Source organism: Penicillium citrinum (genome assembly GCF_028827155.1).
Source record: "Penicillium citrinum strain IBT 23319 chromosome Unknown utg000003l:1.0-4596430.0:1.0-4598250.0, whole genome shotgun sequence".
NCBI classification, from domain to species: Eukaryota; Fungi; Ascomycota; class Eurotiomycetes; order Eurotiales; family Aspergillaceae; genus Penicillium; species Penicillium citrinum.
Window position 1 is genome coordinate 3726429 of NW_026622688.1, and position 27713 is coordinate 3754141.

General features: G+C 46.8%; 11 protein-coding genes across 11 annotated transcripts; 4 read left to right on the forward strand and 7 right to left on the reverse strand.

Annotated features, from left to right (window-relative positions):
* Positions 1–1601: 1601 nt before the first annotated feature.
* N7469_004629 (uncharacterized protein) lies at positions 1602–3641 on the reverse strand (the record flags this gene model as incomplete). Its single annotated transcript, XM_056643549.1, has 6 exons — positions 1602–2257; positions 2307–2650; positions 2702–2811; positions 2889–3140; positions 3189–3411; positions 3466–3641. 6 exons carry the CDS (start codon positions 3639–3641, stop codon positions 1602–1604), a joined length of 1761 nt encoding a protein of 586 aa, XP_056502961.1.
* A 263-nt stretch (positions 3642–3904) lies between these two features.
* Positions 3905–4242, reverse strand: N7469_004630 (uncharacterized protein; the record flags this gene model as incomplete). Its single annotated transcript, XM_056643550.1, has 2 exons — positions 3905–4153; positions 4225–4242. 2 exons carry the CDS (start codon positions 4240–4242, stop codon positions 3905–3907), a joined length of 267 nt encoding a protein of 88 aa, XP_056502962.1.
* Positions 4243–4406: 164 nt separating this feature from the next.
* Positions 4407–4743, forward strand: N7469_004631 (uncharacterized protein; the record flags this gene model as incomplete). The annotated part of the gene is made up of 2 exons (XM_056643551.1): positions 4407–4461; positions 4550–4743. 2 exons carry the CDS (start codon positions 4407–4409, stop codon positions 4741–4743), a joined length of 249 nt encoding a protein of 82 aa, XP_056502963.1.
* Positions 4744–4804: 61 nt separating this feature from the next.
* On the forward strand, positions 4805–5296 carry N7469_004632 (uncharacterized protein; the record flags this gene model as incomplete). The annotated part of the gene is made up of 1 exon (XM_056643552.1): positions 4805–5296. One exon carries the CDS (start codon positions 4805–4807, stop codon positions 5294–5296), a length of 492 nt encoding a protein of 163 aa, XP_056502964.1.
* Positions 5297–7128: 1832 nt separating this feature from the next.
* N7469_004633 (high-affinity Cu transporter CTR3) lies at positions 7129–8154 on the forward strand (the record flags this gene model as incomplete). Its single annotated transcript, XM_056643553.1, has 3 exons — positions 7129–7296; positions 7357–7387; positions 7463–8154. 3 exons carry the CDS (start codon positions 7129–7131, stop codon positions 8152–8154), a joined length of 891 nt encoding a protein of 296 aa, XP_056502965.1.
* A 302-nt stretch (positions 8155–8456) lies between these two features.
* On the reverse strand, positions 8457–10541 carry N7469_004634 (fungal specific transcription factor domain-containing protein; the record flags this gene model as incomplete). The annotated part of the gene is made up of 3 exons (XM_056643554.1): positions 8457–9419; positions 9487–10283; positions 10352–10541. The coding sequence occupies 3 exons, from the start codon at positions 10539–10541 to the stop codon at positions 8457–8459; spliced, it is 1950 nt and encodes a 649-aa protein (XP_056502966.1).
* An 892-nt stretch (positions 10542–11433) lies between these two features.
* On the reverse strand, positions 11434–13501 carry N7469_004635 (putative serine peptidase; the record flags this gene model as incomplete). Its single annotated transcript, XM_056643555.1, has 10 exons — positions 11434–11650; positions 11708–11905; positions 11963–12122; positions 12180–12285; positions 12336–12423; positions 12480–12652; positions 12705–12827; positions 12884–13038; positions 13092–13209; positions 13280–13501. 10 exons carry the CDS (start codon positions 13499–13501, stop codon positions 11434–11436), a joined length of 1560 nt encoding a protein of 519 aa, XP_056502967.1.
* Positions 13502–14805: 1304 nt separating this feature from the next.
* On the forward strand, positions 14806–15924 carry N7469_004636 (isopenicillin N synthase family dioxygenase; the record flags this gene model as incomplete). Its single annotated transcript, XM_056643556.1, has 3 exons — positions 14806–14961; positions 15014–15178; positions 15259–15924. 3 exons carry the CDS (start codon positions 14806–14808, stop codon positions 15922–15924), a joined length of 987 nt encoding a protein of 328 aa, XP_056502968.1.
* A 1048-nt stretch (positions 15925–16972) lies between these two features.
* On the reverse strand, positions 16973–17875 carry cyp4 (peptidyl-prolyl cis-trans isomerase; the record flags this gene model as incomplete). The annotated part of the gene is made up of 4 exons (XM_056643557.1): positions 16973–17159; positions 17223–17329; positions 17408–17577; positions 17722–17875. The coding sequence occupies 4 exons, from the start codon at positions 17873–17875 to the stop codon at positions 16973–16975; spliced, it is 618 nt and encodes a 205-aa protein (XP_056502969.1).
* Positions 17876–18805: 930 nt separating this feature from the next.
* Positions 18806–21518, reverse strand: N7469_004638 (putative cell polarity protein; the record flags this gene model as incomplete). The annotated part of the gene is made up of 3 exons (XM_056643558.1): positions 18806–20311; positions 20378–20809; positions 20880–21518. 3 exons carry the CDS (start codon positions 21516–21518, stop codon positions 18806–18808), a joined length of 2577 nt encoding a protein of 858 aa, XP_056502970.1.
* Positions 21519–23575: 2057 nt separating this feature from the next.
* Positions 23576–27113, reverse strand: hmg1 (HMG-CoA reductase; the record flags this gene model as incomplete). The annotated part of the gene is made up of 3 exons (XM_056643559.1): positions 23576–23912; positions 23984–26700; positions 26778–27113. The coding sequence occupies 3 exons, from the start codon at positions 27111–27113 to the stop codon at positions 23576–23578; spliced, it is 3390 nt and encodes a 1129-aa protein (XP_056502971.1).
* Between the last annotated feature and the right edge of the window lie 600 nt (positions 27114–27713).

A 27713-nucleotide genomic window follows, 5' to 3' on the forward strand; every position in this document is an offset into this window, starting at 1 on the left:
CCAAGCACTCGGTTCAAATTTCGCTGGATGCTTCCTTGGGCCATCGTTGTTACTGTCCTCTCTTTACCGAATTCACTAGCCTGGACGTACTATGCAACCATTTTTGGAGGTGCACTCGTGTTTGACTTTCTTGATGTTGGAGTGACGCTACTTGTTTGGATCCACAAGCTTTCCAGAGGGAAAGTAAGGGCTGGCTCGCATGATGGATAGATATCCTTGACGCCTAATTTGCGGGATGCTCTCCGGGCATATCCATAAACCAAATCAATAAGCCTTGACCCAGTAAACAAAGAAGCACGCAAATTTATGTTAAAAAGGCTAAGATCGCCTGGTAATTCAAAAAGTAAATCAGTGAGCAAGCGGCTGGCCTGGTAGCTTATACTTAAAGAGTTTCTTTTATCAATGCATCAGTTGAGAATATTTCTTTCAACAAAAAGTTTCATTATTGACATTCTGTTCATCACTTGTTGAAGAGAGGCAAATTATTAGATGCCGGGGAGTTGGAAAAGTCCACACTTCTCAAATAAATACGTATTTTAACTGTATCTGAATGGATTATCCATTCACAAGCACCGCCAGACGGGCTAGATTTTTTCCGCCAATCTATTCGATGCATTCCGAATTCTGGTGGATATTATCGCTACAGAGAATATTGGATTTACGACCGAAAGTGCTATTTTTTGCACTTTTTTGTAAATCAGTCTTTGTCGGGGTAGCTTGGCACTGAGATCCGTATGTCTATAGAAACAAAACTCCACGTATCACCACATTGTATAGCTCTTAATTGAAATAGCAATTTTTCAGATACCGATCCTGTAATGTGTCTCTGTTGTCCATATGTCACCTGCATTTTCCCTACACTTTACCTGATGATCATCGAAATGCGTAAATTCTTCCATGAGTTCTTCCATATTAAAAGCGCTTGTTCCATCAAAGCTTGTTGAACTATCGTGGTCTTCTGATGCAGAATTTTCTTGGATGTCCGCTGGAAAACACTTAGTTCGGGGAGCCTGTGCTTCAAGCTCGGGATCCGGCTCCTCCTGCCACTTTCGTTTTCGTTTGACACAATTGGAACGCGGTTCTTCAATTGAATGTACATTGAAGAAATGGCGACGAAGGCCCAAAGAGTCATGATAATCTCTTTGCTGGCAGCATGGATGTGGACATATGAAGGTACTTGAAGTTTTCAATGCGTCAAGATGACTGTCGATGTGATTGAGAAGTGTTGACTTGACCACCCATTGTTGAAATCTCTCATCCGGTTCTTTTCCTTCGTCGCCCAGACAGAATGGGCAAAAGCCAGGGGCAACAAGCGTGTACCGGAGCGTCAAGATCCCACATCGAGAGTGCAATTTCTTCAGATGCATTTCACAATGGCTCTTCCATTCCCCTTCATCACAGCAAATATTTGCACAAAGATAGCAAAATTGAACAAAATTTCGCTGTACCCGTCGGTGTGCACGCTTTCCATTGCCATAGCGTTGTTGATACGGTGGGCCACCCAAGGATTGTCGTCGACACTGTAGGATATGTTTCGCCCGTCTTTGCATTGCAATTCTGCGATGGTTAGTATGACTTTATAAATGTTGTTGCACAATAACTTACTCTGACATAGGCTGAGAGCAGACTGGACAACAATTCTCCACGGGATACAGGCCTGGATAATACACCACGCGCTCCGTAGATGTGCAGAGCTTAACCATGTCGTCCAGACATTGCCGCCCGATGTTGCTATCCAATGAAGCGTCGGTGAAAAGGGAATCTCTAAGTCTTGCGCGTTCTGGGAGATATTTTCTGAATATTTGAAATAAGGATGTGCAATCGCGCTCGGTAAATTCGTTTCCAGAGACATATTCATCATAGGCAGAATCCCACCAATCTTGTATAAAATTCTTTTTCCAAGCTAGACGTAGCTTGGATTTCTTGCTGTAGAGACTTGTGCGCTCAGCATCAAGATCAGGATGCATTAGAGGCTGACCCGATATTTGAGATGTCAAAAGATGAATTCTCTTATTTATCAACTTGATTTCATCTGTATTCTCGAATGCGTCGATAGAAGCTGCATCCAGTTTCATTGGCGCATTGGGGTCTCGATGGTGAGCCATACTTTGCTCCATATTACGGCATTCGTAATCTGGCTCCAAGTCATACACAAGGGCCTGGATATCCAAGGATTTTAACACAGATTGGTATTTGATATAGGTATCATGATTCTGATGGTCAAGAGCCTGGCCGCGAGTGGCTTCCGATGCCTTGGCTGAATGGTGTTAGTAAGAGATGGTGGACTTGAAATCGTAATAACTTACGATCAATGCAATTCGCAACATTTGCACGAATTCCATGCACGCGTAGTTGATCTTTGAAGCACTCTCGTTGAGCCAAGCTCGTAAAATTATGCCGCAGAGACGAGAAGGTCAACGCCCTTTGGGGAAGAGGGCCGTCCGGGGTTACCATCCTAAAAAAAGAAAGTCCTTTTTTTCCTTCATCCCATTCAAGTGTATAAGACTCCCTCCCTTTCGGTGGTCTTACGGCCAGCACGTCTTCCACTGTCCTGAGTCCCTTGAAGGCGCCATCGGCTACGCCATGCACGATTACCCAGAACACAAAGTTAAATCCAAGAATCGGGGTTTCCCGGAACCAGTTTTTGGGCCTTCGAGCAGTTGGTCAGTAATCAATATCAGAAGAAATTGGGGAGCCTTACAGATATCTATCGTCTTTATAACGTTTTCCTTTCAGGAATTCAGGATCAATCGTCACCCAGCGTTTTATTTCGTCATTTTTCGAGCTCCACTTTATATTGAAAGTGAGATGCTATCGACTTTTTATCAGTAATAGTCCGATATTTGAACAGAAAATGGGAGATATGCGGAGTGGTAGATCAAACAAACCCTGTAATAAAGACACTCGTTGGTGTCACGATAATCACTGGACTCCACAACAGCGCCCGCTCTAGAGCCTGAGCCAGCGAAAATTGCAAGAGCGCTGCCAGTCTGAACCCGAGCCCGCTCGTGTCTGTAGTCATGCCAATCATCTCCAAACAGTCCACGAAGAAGGTAGTCTATATCCTTAGCTGTAACCATATACCGTTCGCGTGGTTTTGTTGCCAGCTTATACTTGACAGTCAGGTCCTGTCTTATATACTAAAAATTGTCAGTGGATACTTGTGCAATCATTTATATCTGCCATACGTTGAGAACATCTTCCTTGACTGGACCCGGTAAAGAACGAGTAGTTTCTCGTTCCCACCTCGATGTAAAATTGATGAAGTTCAGGCATGCAGATTTCTGCGAGGGCAATTTTTTCCTTGTTGCAATGTAGTCTTCTGCAAAGGATTTCAACAGCTGAGGGTTAGGATCAGGCTCCTCTTTGGAGAAATTCGCGTTGGCCGCTTCGTTGCGAGAAAGTCTCCATCTGTCGGATATATATAAGCTTCAATGATCCCAAACCGGTATGGGAATTACCAACAGTGCCCAATTCAATGCTGTGTTCTCGTAGTTTCGGAGTGTAGCTGGGGCGAGCTGTTTATAGCAGATGGTATTGTCCACTTGTTCCCGTGCGTTCTGGTACTCGTGGGTGAAACCACGTGATGCAGCACGTGCCGTTCTCTCGTCCAGCTTCTTTTGTATTTCTTCAGGGAGCATTTTGTGTCGACTAACAAGGTGAAAAAAATATTTTCAAGAATGGCAGACTGGACTTGCGCCCTCAGGCTTTTATTCATTAACCATTACATAGTGGAAGAGAGCAACGCATCGCAGCGGATATTCTCACCCCTTCTCACCCTGTTCTCACCCGCTCTCACCCCGTTCTCACCTCTCTCACCCCAGTCTCCAGAATTCTCACCCATATCACCCGCACTCACCCTAACACAAAACCTGACGCTATTTTAAGATCCAGGGCTCTTTGGTTACTGACCGCGTTTAGTATGTGGCTTAAGTACGGCTGAGCGGACGGGAAGCCCTGTTCTCCACACCCTATGGTCGTATGTACTAGACGTCCCCATATAGAAGTATATACGTTCACTCTGAATGCATTTGAGTATCATGAATATACTGTGCCTTTTCAGCCTCGCACGATCGGGTTTCAGAAGAGGCCCCGTGAGTCTCCGTTTTTTGGACCCAGCATATAGTAATGCAGAGTTAGCTTGCTTAGCGTTCTACCGGAGCTGAGGAAGAGTCAAAACCAATCGATAATTGGAACTAATATCAAGGGTCCTTCAAAAAGTACCTGACCGGCCCGACTCATGTCGACACTAGGCCCCTAGTCTCGGACGTCTATAGCTCATTCCCCCTCTTCTTCTTGTCTATGTCTTGGTTGGCAAAGCTATCATGCAAAGCCTACCCTCGAGTTGATCTTTCGAGGCCGAAGACTTGCTACCTGGCATTCTGGGTAAAATAACCACCCTGAGCATGTTCAAATCAACATTTCTCCTTGTGTTCGCCTTGAATGTTTTTCAAAGCAATGGTAAGTTCACTTTTCCAAGGCAATCTCCTTCAGTCGGTCCTAACTTTGGCCTTTTTATCAGCCTTCAAAATCACTTATCCAAATAAAGGCGACCTTGTGAACGTTTACAATGGCCTTATCACGACTTGGTCTTACAACTCTTCCGATTCGATATTACATCCTCTCATGATTCAATTCATCCCAGTCTCTCACATGGAGGAAGCTCCCAGTTACGTCCAGGGGGGATCTCAATATCACCCTGGGTTCATGGACGATAAATACCCAATTTCCGGTGGCCGATGATTATTACCTTCGGTTTATCTACGCCAGTAAAGAATGGCCTAGCGGGAGATTTAAGATTACCATGTCTGGGAGTCCAAAAAATTCCAGCGATATGTCGAGTTCTGCTAGTTCTGACCGTCCATTGACTTCGGACCGCAGTAGCACGACCCTATTGGTAACAGAGTCCACCAGTACAGGAACCGGAACTAGCTCTCTGGTGCCAGTGACAACTCGCGCATTGGGCCCCGTTCCTACTGCAACCGCAGCTACAGCTCAGATTTCAAGCAGCAGTGAGAACTCCGACGAAGGCCTCAGCACTGGCGCGAAAGCGGGGATTGGAATAGGCTGTGCTGCCGCCGCGATTATCGGGATAGTGAGCTTGTGGCTCCTTTATCGAATCAAGAAAAAGAGAAGTATTTCTCCGGGCCCCCAAATTTTACCAAACCCCGGTTCGACGAATCTAGATGAAAGCAATACCTCTGGAGGAATATTTGAAGCGGATGGAAAACACGAGGCGGCCAATATGGCTGAGCTTCCGTCGGATACCTTTATACGAGGCGAACTGCCGGGGTGATAGCGCGGCAATGAAGAAGGCAAGAAAGATCTTTATCAAGAAGAGAATGGGCTCATTTGATACAATAAAATGAATGAAGACGATGATAATGCATGTGAACCAGATCAGATTCCAAGGTTTACGGAAATCAAATAGGGAGAGAGCTGGACAAGAGGGGAGTACTGGGGCAGTTAAGCTTCTTCTCAATGTTCAAGTTGATGTCAATATCTTTGAGTTCGGATCTAGATTACTTCCGCTTAACCCTTGATCTGATATATCTTAGTTGAGAAGCATCTATCTCCATCCAGGCTTGTTGTAACGATACTTTATCGATATCCGGAATTTTCAACCCAACCTGCCTCAGTGAAAAATTCTGACTCTTCAGCTTATGTATCCTTCATCTTTCTTCGGCATTGATTTTTTGTTGTTATTTGTCGTGGTCTGCCATTGCTACAGGGTTGTTATTCTGTGGAGTTTTGGCGGTGACGGTTGCCTCTCTGGTGATGTTGATCTGGGATAAACGTTTTAGTTCCTCTGTATTGTTAAATAAAGTCTCATGTGCTTTACCTTTGCTTGAAGATCGGCGAAGTAAATCCCGATACTTGGTAGTAAGAACCATAAGGGACCCTCCGTATTACTGCTCTTCCGTCTGCTTATCCAAAATAGCTTAAGACGTAAAGTATTCTATAGAAAGAGAATTCCAATCTAGGATCAGTTTTTATTTGTCAATGGCAAGAGGCCCAATGATTCTTACCTCAATAAAGTCCTCTATATCCAGGGTTGTTGACCGTAAGCTAAGCGGAGCTCTTCAGAAAAACAAGACACAGACAAGCTGCTTGTGTTATCTTGAGTTGAATCACTATCGGTGGAATATTACTTCTCAAAGTTACCTAAAGTTAAGGTATAAAATTTGTACAAGCTCCCCTCCTTAATACTATTTATGGGAGTCACTCAATCTTTCGGCTTTGAAGTATGTTTTCGTTTCCTCCGCCAGGGCTTTAGGTTCAAGTATATAGGATAGCGAGGGAATCACTCTGGTGATATCAGGTGAAGTTATAGACCTCAGGTCTTGCTCCCATTTTGTATACAAGCCCTTGGTAATAGTTACCTTACCACCACCTCCCGTTCGGGCCAATATTATCCTTCCTTATTGCAGCTTACGTGCGCCGGTAGCGACAGAGCTCAGATGTTCTGAATATTCTATCTCTAGGGACCTACCTACTCTCTACGATACGTGCACCCTGCGGGAGTGGTACTGCCTCTCTCGCTTCTCTCCTCTTGTCTGCAGTGTGCAGACTGCGATCGAGCATTCCCATCTTTCAATGGCTTTTTTCAGCTTATACGTGTTATACAGGAAATGTTAAAGACCGTGTTCATGAACAAAGGCCTAACCAAACCTATATACTAACCTCATACTATACTTCTGGTCTAGATTATGCAAAGGGAAACCCCCATTCGTTATATGTAATTTACTGGCAAAGAAGGATACGAAAGAGTCAACATTTGGGAGAATGACAAGAGCATTGTTTAAGAACACAACTAGAATATGGTATGCGAATGAAGAATAAATCTCCAATATAATAGAAACAGTAGGAATAGTAGAAGTAGAAGTAAGAAGTATAGCAGGGTTACTCATACTTGATGGTAGTACCGTGATTCACTTTGTCCCCCGCTGAGCTCAGCTTTTGACTTTCCTCTTCTCCCTCATCCTCTTTGCCCTTCTGGTTTATCATCAGTCTGTCTCTTCCAGATTACATTCGATGACCTTGAGATTAACTCCACTATCTCAGTCATACGTCTGATAGTTCTACACATCTTCCAATCTTTCCTTTGCTCAAGCACCAGGTCTCACCATGGAGGCAACCGGAAGCATGCCATCGGATATTGCATTCATGGGCGTCCCGACAGTCACTGGAATAGGTCCTGCGAACGCGACGGGACTGAACTCAATGGACGGTATACCTGCTATGACCGGCATCCCATCAATGCCTGGAATGGTGGGCTCGTCTTGCAAGATCGATGTGAGTCGACTATGTTTCACTTGCTGCAATCAAGATACCAACTAACCTTGTTTCTCTCAGATGCTATGGAACTGGTACACAATTGATGCTTGTGAGCTTCAACTTCAAATTCGTCATGGCTGTATTGGAAGCACAATAACAAGTTTGCTAACAATCTCATATCCAGGCTTTCTTTCACACTCCTGGCAGATTACGTCGCATGGAATGTTCGCCGGATCTTGTATCGGCGTCTTCTGTCTTGTCCTTTGCCTCGAGGCTCTTCGTCGTCTGGGTAGAGAATACGATGCTTTTGTTCTACGTCGAGCACGACAGCGCCAGATGGATTTCCAGGAACCCCCTCTCGAAATGAATACAGAGCCATCGACGGCAGAGAACACCACCAAAGCCTGCTGTCTCCGAACAGATCCAGCCTCGAAGGCAGATGGGAATGATATTCACCCTGAAGTCGCAAAAGCCCCACCCAATCAACAGCATCACATTATTTCCCCTCCCGAAGTGTCGAGTGAAAGCTGTTCTAGTAATCCCCAGGTTGCAGGGACAGACAATGGAGCCCACTGGCCTCTTGTTACACCCCAGCCTCAGCGCAGGGCTATATCTGCCCGATTGCTCAGGACTGACGCAGCAGAACAGCAGCAGCAGCAGCGAGTTAGAAGTGTACCGAGGGAGATTCATCACCGTCCCTCTCCCGTCGAGCAGATCGTCCGTGCCCTGCTTCACACTCTTCAGTTTGGCGTAGCCTACATTGTCATGCTTCTGGCAATGTACTACAATGGATACTTGATCATCTGCATCTTTATAGGTGCATTTCTTGGATCCCTCATTTTCTCATGGGAAGAGGTCTCATTGGACAAGCAGTAGGTTACTCCATTGCATAATGCTAATCTCTGTTTCGTCTGATTGCAACATGCGGGCACTAACTTGCATTCCAAAAAACATCAGGAACGATGCTTGCCAGGTTACAAAGTGCTGTGGCTAACTGCCTTACTTCATGTGATGAACTACCGCAATGAATGAATGATATGACAAAAGTTTATGCGTGATTTTCTGAGCTCATAAACTGGGCTTTCTTTCTGTGCGACGGGTACATCCTCTACTCTACAATATTCTTTACCCATATGATGTTTAATAATACCAGATATGATTATGTCATTTATATCCTGCTAAATAAACATGAGTCGTATCTTCTTGACTCGTAGAATCTCTGGCCAGCTGCACATATCTCCATTAAGACCTGTTTGTCTTCTTCTATTCCAGATCGCCTCGAATACCTGCTTGGCTAGTGACACATTACAAAGTCCAGTGGTTGCGTAGCAGGAATCGAACCATGAAGAAAAAAACGATTCCGGTTCTGCACCAACTGCTTCACAAGCAGCAATAAAAGCAGGCCATATGAGAGTCGCGGTGTTCGCGCCACTAGTGTTTGCCGTCTCCTGGGCCTTTGTTAAAGTATGCTTTACCGAATCGACTTCTTTCTGTAAAAGAGTAGCATCAAGATCGTATATCCGACGATGGAAAAATATCAGCAGAGCAGTATACATGGCCTGAGCTCGTAACCTTTCAAAATGGTTCTCGGATCCAGGACCATTGTGTGAATCGTCAGCTCGACATGAAGCAACTAGAAGATGTATGCCCTTTTCTAGAACCTTTGCACGAGTCCAAAACTCCTTCAAATTTAGTCCTTCTTCTCTGCCCTCGGTCATAGATAGGTCCCTCTCATTAGCAAGACGAATCACCTGCGAAAGAAGCATCAAGAAGGCCTCAGCAACCCCATACATTTTTGGGAAAAGTGTCAAGCTCCATTTTCCTGGGATCGCCAAGTGAAGATCTCGTTGAGCCACGCCTGGATCCTTCTCCATGGCCATAATGTCACCAGTAAAAGTGACACCGGGATAAATCCGAAAGCCGGTATGGGATTCCTCTTCCTCAGATATGGTAGTGTTCGCCATGTCTGCGCACAAACCCTCAATACTTGTCGTTTCAGCCATAATGCGCATGTAAGCGTAGCAGTGGTGCAAAGCTCTTCGCTTGGAGGAAACAGTGGACTGTGTAAATCCATTGGCGCTGATAAATCTCTCTGCCTGAATTAGACACGATAATCGCTTCTCGGAGTCCCCCTTTATCATCTAAATCAAGCATTAGCATTGGAAAACAGAGCAAGATTTCAAGTTTCCACTGGCAATAGATACATACATAAGCTGTAGAAAGGCTCAACAATGCCATCAACACTTCCTTGTACTTGCTTTTTCTCGGGTGAATCATATCAGCATCCTCTATGCACTTCATCAGATGATGCTGGGCAAGCTTCAAGTAGGAACTGCCGGCCATCGTCCAATGCTCAATACACATTGTTGAATGCTGACCCAGATGGAATGAGCTTGCACTCAATAGTGCATTTAAAAGTGCAAGACGTGCATGTGAAGAAGAGTCGTTCATGAAAGTTTCCCCGAGAGTACTGACTGCGCACGGAATGATGAGATTTCTCCACGGTACTTCCTGACCATTTTCAAATGGTGATATCAATGGCACGACTCTATCTCTATAATGTGATAGGATTGACCAGGCTTCTGTGCTCCCGCTGATAGTTATGGGGAGGATATCTAGCGGTAGCTGTGGTGTTGGGACGTGTTTTTCTGTATTTTCTGCTGTCGTAGGTATCAGGTCCCATATTGGTGAGCCCGTGTTCAGGATATCGCTGAAAGTATCTATGAATCCGGTGTCTTCGGATTCTCTTATTGTTGATGAGAAAACACTTGGCTCTACTAGCCAGTCTTCAACAGGCAATATCACACTTTCGTCTTCAGGACTTGTTTGATCTGTCTCTGGTGATTGATCAATCTTTGAGACACCGAAGGGGCCACGGAATAGAGAAAACTGAGTGACATTGTCGGTGCTGAACTCAAGCCTGTCCAGTTCTAGTAAGGCCTGATCGGGATCTCTGTTAACTAATGAATTTGATACATTCTCGCTCATTTGAAGGCGTTCAGACTCTGTTCATTAAATAAGTATCAACTCGTAGTTCGCGAGGCAGATATGAATAGAAATTTGGGAGACACACCCGTGAAAATTGCATGGCGGTGTTTTGCTGCATTTTCTGCACTCAGCCTACGGACGCCTTGTACGCTATTAATAAAAGTCAAGCGATGATCTGAGGTCTTCACTTGGACTTCGCTTGCACGACGGGACTCGGGAGTGGGATCTGCAATGGGAGACAAGTGTTGGGGCTCGAATTCCCTGCGATTCTGCATAACATTCAGAGGCTGGTTCCTCGTGGGACAAGTATTGAATACTAGCAGGAGTAGTAGCGGGGTAAGTGAAGGGTTCACATCTCCTATGGAGGAAAGTAATCCTCTTGAGGTTAAGTGGTTTACTTGCCTTTGCCCTCATAAGCCCCGCTGTTATCCTGTTATCGCTGGCTGAAATAGGGAGGTGATTCCGGGAATATGCGGGGTCACATAACTAGATTATAGATTATCTATATAGTAGCAGAGTATATTATTCAGTAATTGTGTTCAGATAAATATAGGTATATTTATGTAGATCTTTGTCATCAAAGATTGGTTGAAGCAGAAATAAGTGGTTATCCATTGTCACTCTGTTGAATAATTCAACAATGGGGTTGCTCCAACCGTGAAGGACTTGTTTAGAGCCACGAAGAGCTTCTTTTAATACTCTGGATAAAAAAAGAAGAAGCAGAAGAAGACGCATCGTGATTTTCCGAGACGCAAACAAATTAGGATTTCCGGGGCCGTTGGATGGTTAAATACTCGGAACTTGTTGATCGTCTCGGAGCTACTTGCTCCCTGAAGCCACAAGATGGATATTGACTCCAATCCCCACAGCTACATTATACATTGTATATAAAACCTACGGAGTAGTATAAGCATGTATATGGAAAACATGATTAGAGCAAAAAAACAGAAATGAATTCGGTACTTTGACATCTACTTAAGGATTTTTGAAGATCACTACTAGTCTTCCTTATTCTCAAATAGATAATATTAACAACTAGGAAAGACTACTTACTACTAGGAAATAGTAGTTAGAATACGACAAGGCAGTAAAGTAAGCATGTAAAAATAAGATCATCCGATCTGGGCCCTTGAAGAGATACCCCTGATGTCAATAGTGCAATGCTCTCTAATCGTAGAATTCCTGAACCCAAGTTTTAATCTGAGCTACTTCCGCATCGATTATATCTTGGACACCTTTGTTCGCGGCACCATTTCTCAGAAGGAGATCAGAGCAATGGAAACCGCCTGGAATCACGTTAATGGGAGCCGAGCTCGTGGACTGGAGAGGACCTCCTGGACGATAGATTGATGATACACCGGAGTCTCTCCAAGGGTCGAATTGCCTGTTCGGTTGAAATCAGCATATACAATAATTCCTTAAATAAGAGATAGACACATACCCGTTAGTCCAGATGAGTCGAGTCGTATTTGTTAGATCCCAGCCCTTGGTCCAGGAGTTGACCTGGGCAGCTGTCTTGCCCCTTGCACTACCATATGTATGGCCATTGACCTCGGGGAAGAATAATGGGCACTGTCTTTGCCAGTACTCTGCGTTGACTGTACGCGAGACCAGAGTTTGGACACCAGATGGGGCGGCACTGGAAAAAAAAAATTAGAGACCGATACACGAAGAATCAGGTCACCAGATAACTTACTCCTGCCAATAGGAGAATGGCTCGTTGCAAAGGAACCATTGCCATTGTCTATCGATGGTGTTATTCACAGATCTATCTGTGAACATAGGACTAGACGCATTGTGGGTGTCGTAGCAAGCTACAGTGCTGTTATCAGACCAATAGCCATATTTAGTACATGCTGTCTTTTGATTAGTAGCCATTCAAATAATTCTTTCAGAGACTCAGGTATACTCACATCCAGGAAGATAGATCTTCTTGAACCATTGGGCATAGCCATTCAAGGCCCTGCCGAGGCCAACTCCATCGGGGCCGGGAAGAATTTTTGATCCATTTACAGCATTCTATAAACGCATTAATATAGAAAAGCCATACTTTGGAACTGATAGCCTACTTCAACGTAGTCGCAGAATTGATAGAACTCTGAGTAGCCAGTAGTAAAGTCGTTTGATTGCCATAGCCAAGGTCCATTCTCCAGTGCACTTTGTAAATGTTAGCTTTCTAGGCCTGAGAATAATTTTGGATGATGCAATGATACCTTGCAAAGTCATCGAAATATTCAAGATCGCCGAGGCCGAACAAGTTCTTCAATTTCTGTATTTTATGCCGTGATCCTGATTTTCCGACACTGTCGATATATTCCATTACCCTTGAGATGTCCCTGCTGCAGTTTTGGGGCATCCCTTCTTTCACAGGAGTAAAATATTGCCACTGTTTATCAAAATTAGTCAAATTACTCTTAATAAGTGCCTCTTCAACTCACAAAATCGTAGATAGCTTGCACGGGTGCACTGGATGCATGATAGGCCCAGAAGGTGCCCGGGGAAGTTGATTCGGTCCAGGCCGAAAGGGCACCGCTGTATGATCCTCCACTTAGGACCCAAGGCTATCGTGTAGTTAGCATTGGCTGGTGAAAAATGCCAGTATTAATCAAGATCATACCGCGTGCTGAGCATTACTGCTGCTGTTTGTATCAAAGGGAAGCTTGACATTGTTTGCGAAATACGTAAGATCGGCAATTGAGTTCTCCAAAGTGAGGTATTGCAGATTTTCCGTGGTCAGATCATCATACGGAGAGGAATCACCCCAATAACGATCTATATGAGTCAATCAAGATGGTTACTCATGCTCGGCTTGTTTCATGTCTTACGCTCCAACAGGAGCACTGCTCCTTTTAGTTCCCTCGCGAGAACACCAGTCAAGGATTTGTTTTTTAAGTACCCAGTAAAACCGTCAGCTGCCTGTTCTCCGGGATTGAAAAGGACTACCTAGGGTTTCCAAGGTTGTTAGTAAAATTGTATCGGAGAATAAAATTCGTAAAGAGGGGGATTGAGCTACCGGCGAGCCTTCACCTGACCACCATTCTGAATTCCACCAGTATCGCTGAGAGAATGTCCCGAGCTGAGGATTCTTGTGGTCTATTAGTTGTTGGAAAGTAGATTGTCCAGTAAAATCAGAAATTTCAGCTGAAGAGGGAGGAGGAATGGGTTTCGGTGGTATCGCAGCATGAACAGCAGCTGTGTTAAGTAAGAAAGTCGTTATGTACAGAGATAAATGCATTGTGAAAGGTGGATAAAAAAAAGCCCAGATAGGACATCAAATACTCCGATTCAGGTACACCATGCAGACCAATTTATACGAATATTCTGTGATGGTTGCATTTTGTTTGACCTCAGGAGCTCCGGCGCTAATGCACTCGTTTTTGCGGTTCAAAAGGCACGATGGACTAACTAGGCCTAGAAGAAAGACAGGGTGGGTTTCGATTGTCAATAGCTTAGTTTTATGCGAGTCGGCTGGGCTCCGAAGCGGAAAATAATGCATCGAATTCAATTAATATCTCGTTCTTTACAGCCGATTAGACGCAGTCGTGAAGACCATTATCAAAATACCCGGAAAGATTGCCTCGTGGTCGTACGGGCCTCGTTGAGTTTCTCTTATTATTTCTATGCCTAGTCAAACATATGTACAACATTGGTGATGAAATTTTAGATGGAAATTAATCTGAATAAAAACCGTCGGACGCCCGGGGATGGTAGTAATTGCAGACTGAACTAGGGCAAAGTTGTCAACAACCCCGCTTCCCACTGCTGATAAGTCCACCGACGCCCCCCGATAATTGGTCTAGGACTTGTGCAGAATAGACAGATTTGGTGATAGTTGATGAAATAACGGAAGCAATCTTCTTTTTTCGCATTCTACGTGTCTCCGCCATGATCCCTCCTACTGATACTATTAGTAAGTAGTAGTACTAACTACTAACTTAACAAGTTACTTGGGGGTAAAGGTATAGTGGTGTGCACTAGTTAGTGTATGCATTCTTCTTCAGAAAAAGGCTCGTCCAATTCTTCCGACTCAACTCTTTTAAACAAAGCGGCTTTCTCACTAGGACTGTTAGTTCAGATTCATGCCGGACCATATACAATTCAAAGATAAAGCAAAGTAGTGCTTGTTATCTTGTTCTCATCTCATCACCTTCCTAGGGCTGTGGGGGGGCCCACAATAAATTCAAGAATTCAATTGGCAGAGACGTCGTTGAGGAAGGTAATCTTGGCAGTCTTGGTGGGACTGTCCGATTGAGAAACTGATCAAGCTCTGAATATTTGGCTTTACTGTCATGAGTAGAAGGTGATGTTCTATTTACTTGTCATACCTGATCATCACTTTCTATAATGAGCATCTCCCCCGCAAGTTCAAATGGACGAGTTCATGGCCTTCCGTTGCGATATAAATTTGGGCATTTCCATTCCATTTCTCCAGGATCGTCGAATACTACTAGTATACACTTCTAACGACGTCTTCTAAGAATACAACACCAGATCATTATCAATACTGAACGGAAACAGTTTGTCTTCAAGAAGCTCAAAATGTCTGAAGCAATCGACTTTTCTCTATTGAAGGGAAGCCCCGAAGAGAGTCAAGCTGTCTCTGCTCAATTGCTCGATACCCTTAAGACTCGGGGAGTTGCGAAATTGAAGAACCATGGCCTTCCCGCTGAGCTTATTGCAGAGATGTTCGAATATGTGAGTCTTGATTGACATAGGAATTCCACCGAGCTCAACGAACCTTCTCTAGACTCGCAAGTTCTTCGCTCTTCCACTCGAGGATAAAATGATCGCCAAGCATCCTCCAGAGTCCACCCCAAACCGCGGGTATAGCTACGTTGGACAAGAATCAGTCGGAAGTATCAGCGGCTTTGAGAAAGGAGTCACTCCTGGGAAACAAGTTCGCGACATCAAAGTATGTATCTTCTACCTTTCGTAGGTATGAACAACCCAGAGAGACAAATAAAGCTAACGTCATCAAATAGGAAACGGTAGATATCGGCTCAGCAAACGACGACCTTGTCGACAACATCTGGGTTCCCAGAAGAGAAATTGCCCGGATTCCGAAAGTTCATGGAAGACTTTTACGAAAGTGCTTTCAAAGTCGAACTCGAAATCCTAGCTGCACTCGCCAAGGCTCTCGGTATTCCCGAAGACGATATGAAATCACTACACAGTAAAGCCGAGAATGAATTTCGCTTACTTCACTATCCAGCAATCCCTGCTTCAGAGCTAGCTGATGGGACTGCGACGCGAATTGCCGAGCACACTGACTTCGGGACTATCACGATGCTATTCCAAGACTCGATCGGTGGACTCCAAGTAGAAGACCAGAAAGAACTCGGCAAATTCAGAGGCGTGGAATCAAGTGATAAATCAGAGATCATTCTTAATATTGGAGATTCTCTGCAACGGTTGACGAATGATACTTTCCGAGCTGCATGCCATCGCGTCACGTATCCCCCAACGGTCAAAGTTGGTTCGGATGAAATCATTCCTGAGAGATTTTCAATCGCTTACTTTGCGAAGCCCAACCGTACTGCATCTCTATTTCCTTTCAAGGAATTTATCACGCCTGCGACACCATGCCATTATGATGATATCACGGCTTGGGACTATAACAATTTGCGGATTACCAAGTTGTTTAGCGGCAAGGCTTGATATCGAGCAGGTACTGGCCATACAATAGACAACTTCCACACACAGCTACAATCCAAAGACCACATAACTGCTCTTTACACACTCCTCCAAGCCTCATATTAAGTAGAATTCTCTTCTCTTCCGCCTGATCTCCGCATCAGCAGCCTCTGTGGTCTCTCCACTTGAGTATACTGTACAGTATACAACTTGAAGCCGTGTGGGTCCGTCGATCTTCCTCACAGTCAATTATTCTGATTGGCCACCATCGTGTATCTACTTCACGAAAAGCTTAGCCGTTGAAGACACGCATGAAAATAAAGTCTATTTACACTTCCAATGCTGTAATCTCTGGAGGTCAGGCACTTGTGGCAATACCAGATAAATATGTGTAAAATGAATCTAACTATGGATCGTTGCGTTGCAGTTTAACATGACTACACTGATTTAGTTTTCCCAGCTCCCACTGAAGATCTGAGGATGCCATGTTCACAATCATTCAATTGGGTGAATTTGCAAGGTCAAATGTGAAATTCGTATTTTAGTTCTATATTTCTGCTTATAATGTGTGTGCTTCAATATTTCTATAATGGTGGGCCCTTTCGAAATGGTTAGGTAACCAACTATGAGAAACAATCTTGTGGATGAAGCCTGTTTATGGCCCATTCGAAACCAACCTTGGATGTATATCAATGATAGCATCATACTATCATGAGAGATGTAAGCTTTATGGTCATGGGATACTTGGTGTGATTAGTCTTAAGGCTGAGATATCTATTTGCGTAATTTGACCTTTCGACTGGCACCCTTTTACATAAATAGTACATGTTTCCTGCTTATTTATTGCAAATAGAAGATAACACAGGATTATCTCGAGGGAGGACAATGTATGGCTAGCTTAGTAACCTTTCTAAATTACAATGTGGATAGAAGCAAAGACGACAACCATCAGACAAAGAGCCGATTGAATGCGCTTTGCATCGTGGACCACCGGAAAGAGCGGAGGGAAATTACATGCTCGAATGAAGAATTCATCGCTAGACCCGAATCAGGCCAAATATGATGATACAGTTTACTGCTCACCGCAGTTGATGATGGTGGGCTTGGTAGCAGAGCGGATGGAGCCGGAGGAAGAGCCGAGAGCCTCAATCTCCTTGACAACCTTCATGGACTCAGCATCGGCAACCTCGCCGAAGACGACGTGCTTGCCATCGAGCCAAGAGGTGACAACGGTGGTGATGAAGAACTGGGAGCCGTTGCTAAAAGATGAGTCTAATTAGTAGAGTTCGAAAAGTGCGGCGATCTCGCAACGGAAGACATACGTGTTGGGACCAGCGTTGGCCATGGAGAGCAGACCGGGGCGGTCATGCTTGTACTTGAAGTTCTCATCGGGGAACTTATCACCGTAGATGGACTTGCCACCGGTACCCTATTCAATAGACACTGATTAGCCGTTGAACTTCACGGAAAACAACTGACGAAGGGTAAAGTAGGCGGGGTCGCTTACGTTGTGGCGGGTGAAGTCACCACCCTGGAGCATGAACTGGGGGATCACACGGTGGAAGCCGGAGTTCTTGTAACCCTGGCCCTCGGGGAGCTTGCAGAGCTCACGGAAGTTCTTGGCGGTCTTAGGGACATCCTGCTCGAAGAGGTTGAAGTTGATACGGCCGACCTTGGCTAAAGTTGCAATTAGCTTTGATGAGAAAGGCAATTGAGAAGTATTCTCATGTGGAGAGGCAAAGAGGTGAAATGAGGGGGAAAAACAAAGATAAGAAAAAAAAAGTCAAATATGCATTTCTTGCGACATGATGGTATACGTACGGGCACTGGAGCCGACAGGGGCGTACTGGACCTCAAAGAAAGCCTTGGTGTTCTGAGACATAGCTGCGGTAGTAGCGAAAGATCGTTGAGCAACTGGGTGGAAAGCGCAAGGAGAAGCGAAGAGAGAGAGTGGGGTGGACTTGAGACGGAACATTCTGAGCGTTCGTTGCGGAGCGGGACAACTGCTGGCCGGTCTGGATGCGGGTTAGCGGGGGTAATTATGCGGATGGGCGTAGCGACCAGATGTGCATTTCTAGTCTCGATCATCCCATGCCAGCATGTCTTCTGATTCATGGGAAATCCCCGGTTGAGAGTGCAATTGTGGGTGATGACAGGGGGCGATCGATTGAGGTGACCATTTCGGATCAGGTGGACATACAGTTTATAGGAATTGATGGGGATGAGTAGGGGCAAGGGAAGCTTCTGAAGGAGAAAATTGATGCTTGACGCCGGAAAAGCTTCCAGAGCTCCGGTGCTTAGTCATGATCTATCGGCTGGTTCTTCCGGGGAAGCCCGCATTGAGAAGTAAATATTTACTCTACATGAATTGGATAACGTGTGGAGACAATTGTTTACGCAACCCAATGCACCATCTACTTTTCGTATGCTTACTGGAATAGAGAGATGAAAATGCTTCCAATTCATGTGCGTAGGGGTGAATAGTCGGGGCCTGAATTATAGAGCTGAGAAAGAGTTCGAAAAAACTGATAATCCGCGGCAAATAAAAGAGGTATTGAGACCAATCAGATAGAACATAGAAATACAACGAAGATGAAAATGAGTAACAAGGCTGAACAAGTGAAGAGAAGAAGTGACGATGGCAAATAATAAAAAAAATGAGAAAGCAGAAAAGCATGAATGCCACGCGTATCAGGACATCATTTCGACATTGTCGGCTCGTTGCCACAGATGAGAGTCGCTCAAAAGCCAGAGATAAAGAAAAAAGAGAAAGAGATAAAAAAAAAGAAAAAGAGGTCAAGGGTAAATAGTGTAAGATGGGGAATTGAAGAAGAGAAATGCACCAGCAGTGAGGGGAAATACCGTCGAATATACAAGAAATTCGAATCAAAGGAAATCTAAATCATCACCGGAACTCATCATCATCACTGTTTGCCAAGGACTCTAGGCGCTGCACAAGCTCCTTTGTTTGACGGGCAATCTCAAATGCAATCGGAGGCAGCTGGTTTGTGACCTCACGAAGATGCTCGGAGCTATCGACATTACTGCCTGTCGCCGCAGTGCCTGTAAGTCGATCGCGACCTTCGTACAAGGAATTTAGAATTGGCTCCGTTCGCTCCCTCAGGGAAACGTCACCACTCCGTTCATGAATGAGATGTTCGGTGGAAGAAATGACGTGCGACACGATGTCGGAGATGGCAGAAACATAGGTCTGCACAGTGTGCATGTCGTGCTCAGCTCGAATGCTAGCAACTAAGGCCTGGATTGATTGAACCATGCTATCAGTCTGATCCTCCACGTAAAATCTCAAATCTTGGAGCTCGTGGTCTCCCTGGGGAGGTCCATAATTGTATTCAACGCCATTGGCTAATCCGTTCTGCATAGCAGGATGGTCGTGATCAGGCGGGCTCAGAATACTGTATTCAGAGTGGTTGCTGAGAGGCCGTTGGCTGGCACTGGTGCTCAAATAGTCTGGGAACTTCTCGGTAGAAATATCAACATCGTCCTCTTCTTCGTCCGTCCAGTCAGCCGCCGATGCTTGAATCTTCACGACACGAGCCAATTCCACGACGGCAGTAGAGAGATGCGAAGCCGCAGCATCCAGCAAAGAGACTGGTGACAAGCCGCTGGAACTTGCAAAATTACGAGCAGCGGTAATCATATTATTCGTGGTAACTGAGACCCGCGACTTGGTCTTCATGCGTACAGTGGCTGATCCGTCGACGGGCGGAGGTGCCTGATCCACATCCTGGATCATATGGCGAACTGCAATAACGACATGCTTGATCTGCTGCAGAACAGTTTGCGAGTTTTCGAAACGAGCAGCACGGAGAAGTTCGTCAATTGACATCTGGAACTTGGTGACATGGATATCCTTGATTAGACCGTCGGTTTGCACAAGTTCGTGCTCTTTCGTCAAAATGCTAGCGTCAGGCCGACTATCACCAATGCCACCTGAAGAAGTGCGGAGATGGCGTAATTGCGCCTTTGCCTTTGCGTAGCGGTGCTTCCAATCGTTGACTTCGCTCTCTAGTCGGTGGACATCATTAGAGAGCTGCTCCTCACGTTCCCAGTTGGAATGACTTTGTGCCGTAAGAGTTTTCATTTCCATCAGGAATTCAGATGCCTCCCGCCGAACCTCCTGCGTAACCTGCTGCTGTTGCTGCAATTCTGCCTGAAGACTCTGATGTTGCTTTTCCAGATCAGCATATCGAGCCTGCATATCAGCATCGCCCGCTCCTCGACTGGCCTCCTCAAGTTGATTCCGAAGATCACGCTCCACATTCGCCTGCTCTTCGCGAACTCGATCAAGTTCAAGCTGAAGCGAACTATTGAGATTCTCAGCCTGGGAGACCTTGCTCTCCAGATCATTACGGAGATCTTCCCATTCTTCGCGTTCATTGTGAGAAGCCTAATTCTGTCGTTAGTAATGAATCTCATTTTGAGATTGGGTTTTTGGTTAGGGGAAGTGACATACGCCAGACTGCCCTGCATCGGATGATCGAGCGAGTTCTTCATCCTTTGTGCGGACCAATTCTTCTAGCTTTTCTACCTTCTCCTGCAGCGCAGAGACTTGTGATTGGCTCTCAACAAGCAATCGCCGCTCGCTATCACCAAGTGTAGTTGTCGTTCCTCGTCTGCTCAAGACTGCGTCCAGCGCAAAAGCGTCACTCCGAGCATCGTCATCGTCCTCGGGACCCATATCATCGCTATCTTCCACCATTGTGCTCTTGTTCGGAACCATGGTGTTACTTTGGAAAGATCGAGGGAACGGCCCGTCTCCATTCATGGATGGAGGACCGCCCAAGGAGCCTTGTCGTGGAGGGAACGGACTACCAGGTGGGCCGCCAGATGGATATCCACGACCCATGCGACTCGGGGGGGCCCCGAGATTGAGAGCGACGAGCGTCTGGTGGGAAATTGGGTGGTGGCCGTCGGCCAGTGAACTGAGGGAATCGACGCTCTAACTCACAGTATACATCGGTCGCCAGGTCTCGAAAGCGTTGGTGCTGAAGCGAAGCAAGCTTATGGCGTGCCTGGTTGCGTTTCTCGTGAAAGTCCTTGCGCGGAGGGAGGGAGGTTGGGACATCCGGTCGAGGAGGTTGTCCAGGAGCAGGCATGGCCTGTTGACGTCGTATCAACTCATCGTAAACATCGGTGCTGAGTTCATGGAATTGTCCGGAGGAAAGGCGCAAGAGCTTATCGCGGGCCTTGTTGGACCGGCCGCCATTTCGATCATCGCGACTTGATATCTGGAGGAATCGACGTAGGGTTACGAAGTGTTGATGTAGAAGCTCTTCCATCTGTCGATGTCTACGACCATTTGGACGCGGGCCTTCTCCACCCACAGTTCCCACACTGGACCTTGCGGCCACGGAATTTGGGGGAGAGGGATTGCCGCTGCCCGTAGGTGAGGGACCGGAAGGAGGAATACCGGGGCTGGTACCGTTGGGGCTTAAAGGTGCGCTGGGAACACCTGAGGTCGGAGGAGTGGCTAAATTGCCTCGTGAGGAAAAGGCCGGCGAAAATGGCGGGTCCGACTTTTGATACTGGTTGATGCCAGACCAGTCGCTGCCATCAACGGAGACAGGCGACATGGCTCCCGACGGCACATTCATATCAGACCCTAGGAGAGAAATTTTGACAATTGGCCAGCTTCCGGCTGGTCGGTCTCGGACTCAGGGATCGGTATTGAGTCAAGGGTCAGAGCCAAGAGTAATTTTGGGAACACATTCACGATTTGTCACCAGAGAGGTTTTCCTGGTATATCCGGATATCTGAAACGAGAATGTAGTTGGCGGTTAGGGGAGGGAGAGAGTTATAGGAGGGGTGGTGGTAGGGAGAGGAAGCGAAATCAGAAACCGGAGAAAAGAGTCGGCGATGGAAGAGGAGGATGAGCGAGGGACGATAATCGTACGAAAATAATAAGAAATGGAAGGAGACGTCCTCTTCTTCTCGTCCTAAGGAGTGATGGACTGGGCCAGCGAAATTCTTCCACGGAGAGGAGAAAGAAAGTGTGCTAAGTTCGCCGCTGACTCCGGAGTTTCTGAAGGAGACCCGCTGATGGTACGGTTTGTATGTACTCGAGAGTTACGGAGTACGGAAGTGTGGAATACGGAGTACAAGGGGTGTGCACTTATGCAGATATAACGATTAGCCTATTGATTGATCTAGTCTCACCGGATTATCGTGAAATAGTCAGATACATCTGTAGTTAATTATCGGATATCAGATTGACCCGAGCAACTCGTGGGCATTCTTTGTCTGATCAGTCCATTGTGGACATTTGTATACAACTGTACTATTCACGATGATACTGTGTATGTAATAAAACGATATGACTGTATGGATGTGGAGACTCCCCTGCCAAGAAATCCCCAAATGCCCACAAGCCACAGGGGGCTGAACTCGTTGCAGCATCCCTGCAGAAATGATATAGATCCCTCTCTACTGCATGCTTCCTCGCAGCTGCCGTCATTAGTATGAAGATCAATACTATATTTTTTTTCTTTCACTTTTATCACCATCTTTATTTGGACCTTTTCACTCTCTGTGTTGCACGGGATAAAACCTGGTCCGGCTAAACAAGTAGCGCCTTGCGGTCAGGAGTCGGGTGAAATCTAGGCCCTTCAGCCCCCAGACGAACAGCACCAAGTTGTATGGTAGGGTATGGAAGTGTATGTATTGTACGGATGTGTAATTCTGTACCGTATTCAGCTCTAACCAATCATCATTGAGTAAACACCCCTGTCGGCAGTATTCTTTCACCGCTTGGATATCAGTGTGGGTCCCCTGCTTTGCACTGCGTTGAGATCTTCTTGTACAAATCAGTTCATCTGAGACAGAAACCATAGATCGACCCGGCTATCCCCCACAGAGAACTGAGACATAAACATGTCAATGGGGTCCCCGCTCTAGGAATGACATAGGAGAGGGAAAGTATTCTCTTAGAGGGCACGGAATACATGTAGCAGCAAGAGGTAAGTTACTAGTACAAGGAGGTTTGGGAACTATACTCAACGTCGCTTAAGTAGCTTAGTGGACTAACTCAATTAGTATAGTAACTACTGACTAGTCGTGTAGTATCGGTGAATTCCAAGTTGGACGCTACCAACATCCGTCTACTTTCTACTCTAGATGGCCTATACTCTAAGAGACAAATATTCCATCGGTTGAGTGTCAAATTCCATTTCTAGTTTGTGATTCTACCCCACTCATATCCAATGGTTGATTAAACGAAAAAATACACATTTCATAGGCCATGATCGACCGCCATTTCTATCCGGTTGGTGACACAGAAAAAAAGAAATAAAAAGAAAAGAAAAAATAGGTACAACATTTAGAGCAAGAGCGTAGTCTCGTATCCGCTCGTGGCGGTTTTGCAGGTCACCCTCATTGAGAAAGGGCCCCTCCGGCCGGCAGAAGCCAGCGTGTAATACGTGTAATGACCTGAGGCACCATCACAGCGTTTATCCCGGTAGACCTCGAAAGGCACATTATCCGAGCTCAGTAGCAAGAGAGAGAAAGGATATCAAGACGCTAGATGCAAGTAAAAAAAAGGCTGGAGAGACGAGAAAGTAGTCCGTTCTCCCCTTTGCCCCTTGCCACTGCCAATGGTAGCGAGTGGATTTTAGTACGTCACGAGAGGGATGTAGAGGACTCGCCGCCGGATCGTTTATTTCGAGGTCATAGAAAGTCCACGGGCAGCACCGACAGCAGATGACACGGGGGTCGAGGATCGAGTGGGAGCGGCGCTGCGGTTGTGGGCCATGTGGGCTCGGACCAAGTGTCCTGCAGCCAGGGCAGCACACAGACTGAGCTCACCAGCCAGCACAGAGGCGGCAATGATGCGAGACAACTGGCGGGAGTTTTCACCAGGGGTGGTGGGGTGAGATCCCCGGACACCAAGCAAGTCAAGCATAGCGGACTGCGCTTCAAGGATAGTACCACCACCAATGGTGCCGACCTCGATGGAAGGCATGGAGACGGCGATTTGGAGGTTACCATTGTTGCTGTTGAGAAAATAATTAGCATCTGTGGCGCGCAATATGGACTAAACGTTGTGTGGGTGCGCAGAACTTACTTCTTCATGGTGGTGATACAGCTGCTACTCTCAACGTTCTGGGCAGGATCTTGACCTGTAGCCAGGAAAATGGCGGAGACAATGTTGGATGCGTGAGCGTTGAATCCACCCAAGCTGCCGGCCATGGCACTTCCAATCAGGTTCTTGCTCACATTGAGCTCGACCAGGGCGTTGACATCACTCTTCAAGACACTCTTGACAACCTCGGCGGGGATAATCGCCTCGGCCACGACAGACTTACCACGGCCATCAGTCCAGTTGATAGCCGCGGACTTCTTATCAGTACAGAAGTTTCCAGAAAGAGAGATGATGGACATGTCATCAAAACCGCACTCCTTGGACATAACATCAAGCGCCTTCTCACAGCCCTTCGAGATCATGTTCATACCCATAGCATCACCAGTGGTAGTCTTAAATCGAATGTAGAGGTATGTACCGGCAAGAGCAGTCTTCAGGTTTTGAAGACGAGCAAAACGACTTGTCGAGTTGAAGGCAGCAGTGATGATACTACGTCCTTCTTCAGAGTCAATCCAAACCTTGGCAGCGGCAGCCCGGGCCAGAGTCGGGAAAGTCACGCAAGGTCCACGAGTCATACCATCACCAGTGAGAACGGTCACGGCACCACCACCAGCGTTGATAGCCTTAGAGCCACGGCTGGTGCTGGCCACCAGCACACCTTCAGTAGTTGCCATGGGGATAAAGTAGTCCTGGCCATCGATCTTCAATGGACCAGCAACACCAAGAGGCAGAGGCAAATATCCGATAACATTCTCACAGCAAGCGCCATGTACAAGACCATAGTTGTAGTGCTTGTACGGAAGCTTAGATGTCTCCAGGGAGCCAGTGATTTCAGAAGTGGCGGGGGTACGGGAGACCACAGCACGACGGATCTTGACAGCGCGAGTGAAAGCGTCCACACGGCTCATCAGGTTTTCGTCTTCCATAGTCTTCTCCAGGGCATAGCCAGGAAGTTTGCCCTTGAGAGAGAGATTGATCAGTTCCTCATCGGTCAGTGTAGGGGCACGTTTCTCCTTCAGGATCAGTTCGCACTCCTCAAAGGTGCGAGTAGACTCCTGCTCGTTCGGCTCAAACTTGGGGTAGACCTTGGGGGTTGGCTCCTTGAGAGGGGCGGGGGCAGCCTCGGGTTCCTTGATGCTCCAGCGAGCGGCATTGAAGAGATAACCGTTAAGAATGATACTGAGGGTAAGAGCGGCAATAATCCACTTGCTGATGATCGGGTCTTCGACACTCTTCAGGAGACTCTCGAGAACCTTTCCACCAACGGCATCGAGGAACTGATCAGTGTACTCGATTTCGAAAGAACCAGCGTCGCCGGATGGAGCGTAGTGAACGGAGGGGTATTCCAGCTTGTACTTGATGGGTGGAATGATGGTGACCATGGTTTCCTGTTTCTGGCTCTTGGCAGCGACGTAAATGCTGTCCAGGCCATTCTCGGCGACCTTGAAGGGGTCGATCGGGGCGGGAGACATGACATTGGAGAGGCGGGAGACCAGAGTTCCACTGCCAGTGTTGCGGAAGGGAATGGCCGACATGTTCACGACATTGATCAAGATAAGACCACCGACCATAAGAATCTTGAAGCGGCGCACATTGCTGGACTTGATTTTACGTCCGAAGAGACTAGTGTCGCCTTCACCACCGTCACAGCCAACGTTGGGCCAATCGTTGCTAGAAGCAACGCTCTCAGCCACGCTGTGGGTGATACCATCCTCTTCAAGGGCCTTGCGAAGTGCAACGTGGCGCTTGATACGGGTGATCTCGAGCTTGATGCAAAGAATGGTGGTATAGAAGGTGAAGAGAAGCACGCAGTCGAAGAACAAGATCCAAGCTGCCAGGAAGCAGAACTGTTGAAGACCACCTTGCACGCCGGAGGCGGCACCGATAGCCAAAAGACCGATCTCAATGCAATAGTGCTGAATGATCTCAAAGCCCTGCTGCTTGATGGCAGTCGCAATGGAGTCCTGGATGGAGGCGGGCGTGCTGGAAGCGAGGGGCCGGGGAGCGGCACCGGGGTGAGGCCGGCGGTTATCCACAGAGGCATTGAGAACCGCACGAGTGAACATGATGGGCTTCTCAAATCCAATTGTGACAACCAGAAAGGGGAGACCCTCCGAAAGCAGAAGCAGGTTGATTGGCACGCCAAGCTTAGTAGTTACCAGAAGACCGAACAGGAATGCAAAAGAGCCTGAGAAAAGCACAGTGGCAGCGAGCCAGAAGTTGGATCCCAGACGTCTCATAGAGAAGAACAGAGAAACAAAGCTCAGGTGCATGGAAATGTAACCCAGGACCATGATGACAATGTCAATGGTCTCAGCGTGCTTGATCAGGTCAACGAAGGAGCTCCAGGCATCAGTCAGCCAAATTCGAAGAGCAGTCTGCGAGCCAGCGGCTCCACGAGCGGCCCTCATGATCCACTTCTTTGATTCCTCTTCCTCCTCATCGGCAGACGGGTCGGGAATCTCCTGAGCGGCGCGCAAGAAATCCGAGACTTGGTCAAAAGGTACAGAGTAGGCGAGGGCGGAGTCGTGCGAGAATGGCGAGAACAGATTAGGAGTGTAGGGAACTGATTTCGCAGAAACATTGCCAGGAACGGGGACATTGTCGGCCATGGGGGCAGTCGAGATAGACTTTGAGGTGGAATCCGGGAAAATAAAAGTGGTCAAAGCGAGGTGGCGGGCAGCGGTTTTCTCGATCTGCTTTTAAAACGAGAAGAATTAGTTTTCTTTTTGAACTCAGGGCAATTGGCTTTGTATCATGATCAAGGATTGCTTACGCTCTCATCAGCCCAAGAATCTTCCACTTGCCACTTCCAGGAAGTAGACTCTCCTAATCGTAGATGTCGGCTTCCTTGCAGAAGAGTCTGCGTATCCACCTGCCCCGCAACAACGCGTGAGTTGCGTGCGGTATCCAGCAAGCTGCCTTCGAGGAGACCGACATAGGTCGTGCTGGCAAGCAGCGCAATTACCACAATGGTGTGAATGGGGTGGATGCAGGCGCGACGAGAGATGAATTGGAGTCCGCCAGTGACTTGACGACGCAACCAACTTGGCTCAGCATCTTGGTCTCCTTCGGTTGAGCGGAGTCTCTTCGAGATAATTGAGGTAGCCATTGTGACGAGTTGATGAGGGGGAATGGGGAGCGGCGGTGTGGACGTCTGTTGAAGGCGTTGGAGGGAAGGAAAGATAACGACGGTCCGCAGGGACCAGAACCTGCGATAATCACCGCCTCGGAACGATTCTTTCGGCCAAAATTAGGAGGTCGAAAGATCAAGGGTCTTCAATGAGTTCAAAAGAGTCCCTTAGATCGAGAGCCGCATGTGGCTGGGGCAAGGCGGTGGTCGTGGAGTAGCAAATTAAATTTCCCACTGGAGAAACTTTTTTTAGGAGGGAAAATGTTGATGGTTAGCGAGACTCATTCTGGAACGAACCAAGTCATTGAGGGGGGTTAAGAGGAGATTGAAAGAAAAAAAGAATTAAAACATACCCAAACAACGACAACAGAACAACAGCAAACGGTCACACGGGAATGCGAAAGAAAGAGGGACCCCCTGAAGGCTGCAAAATACTCGAGCTCCGCGGGTCCGCCAGGAATTAAGTATCGCCGACCACCACGGGGGGAAAAAAAGCCAAGCCACGCCAGACTAAGTGGAGAGGTACCACTTCCCCTAGCGTCGAACGAGATCGGATGGGCCTTTTTTTTTTACCTTCTG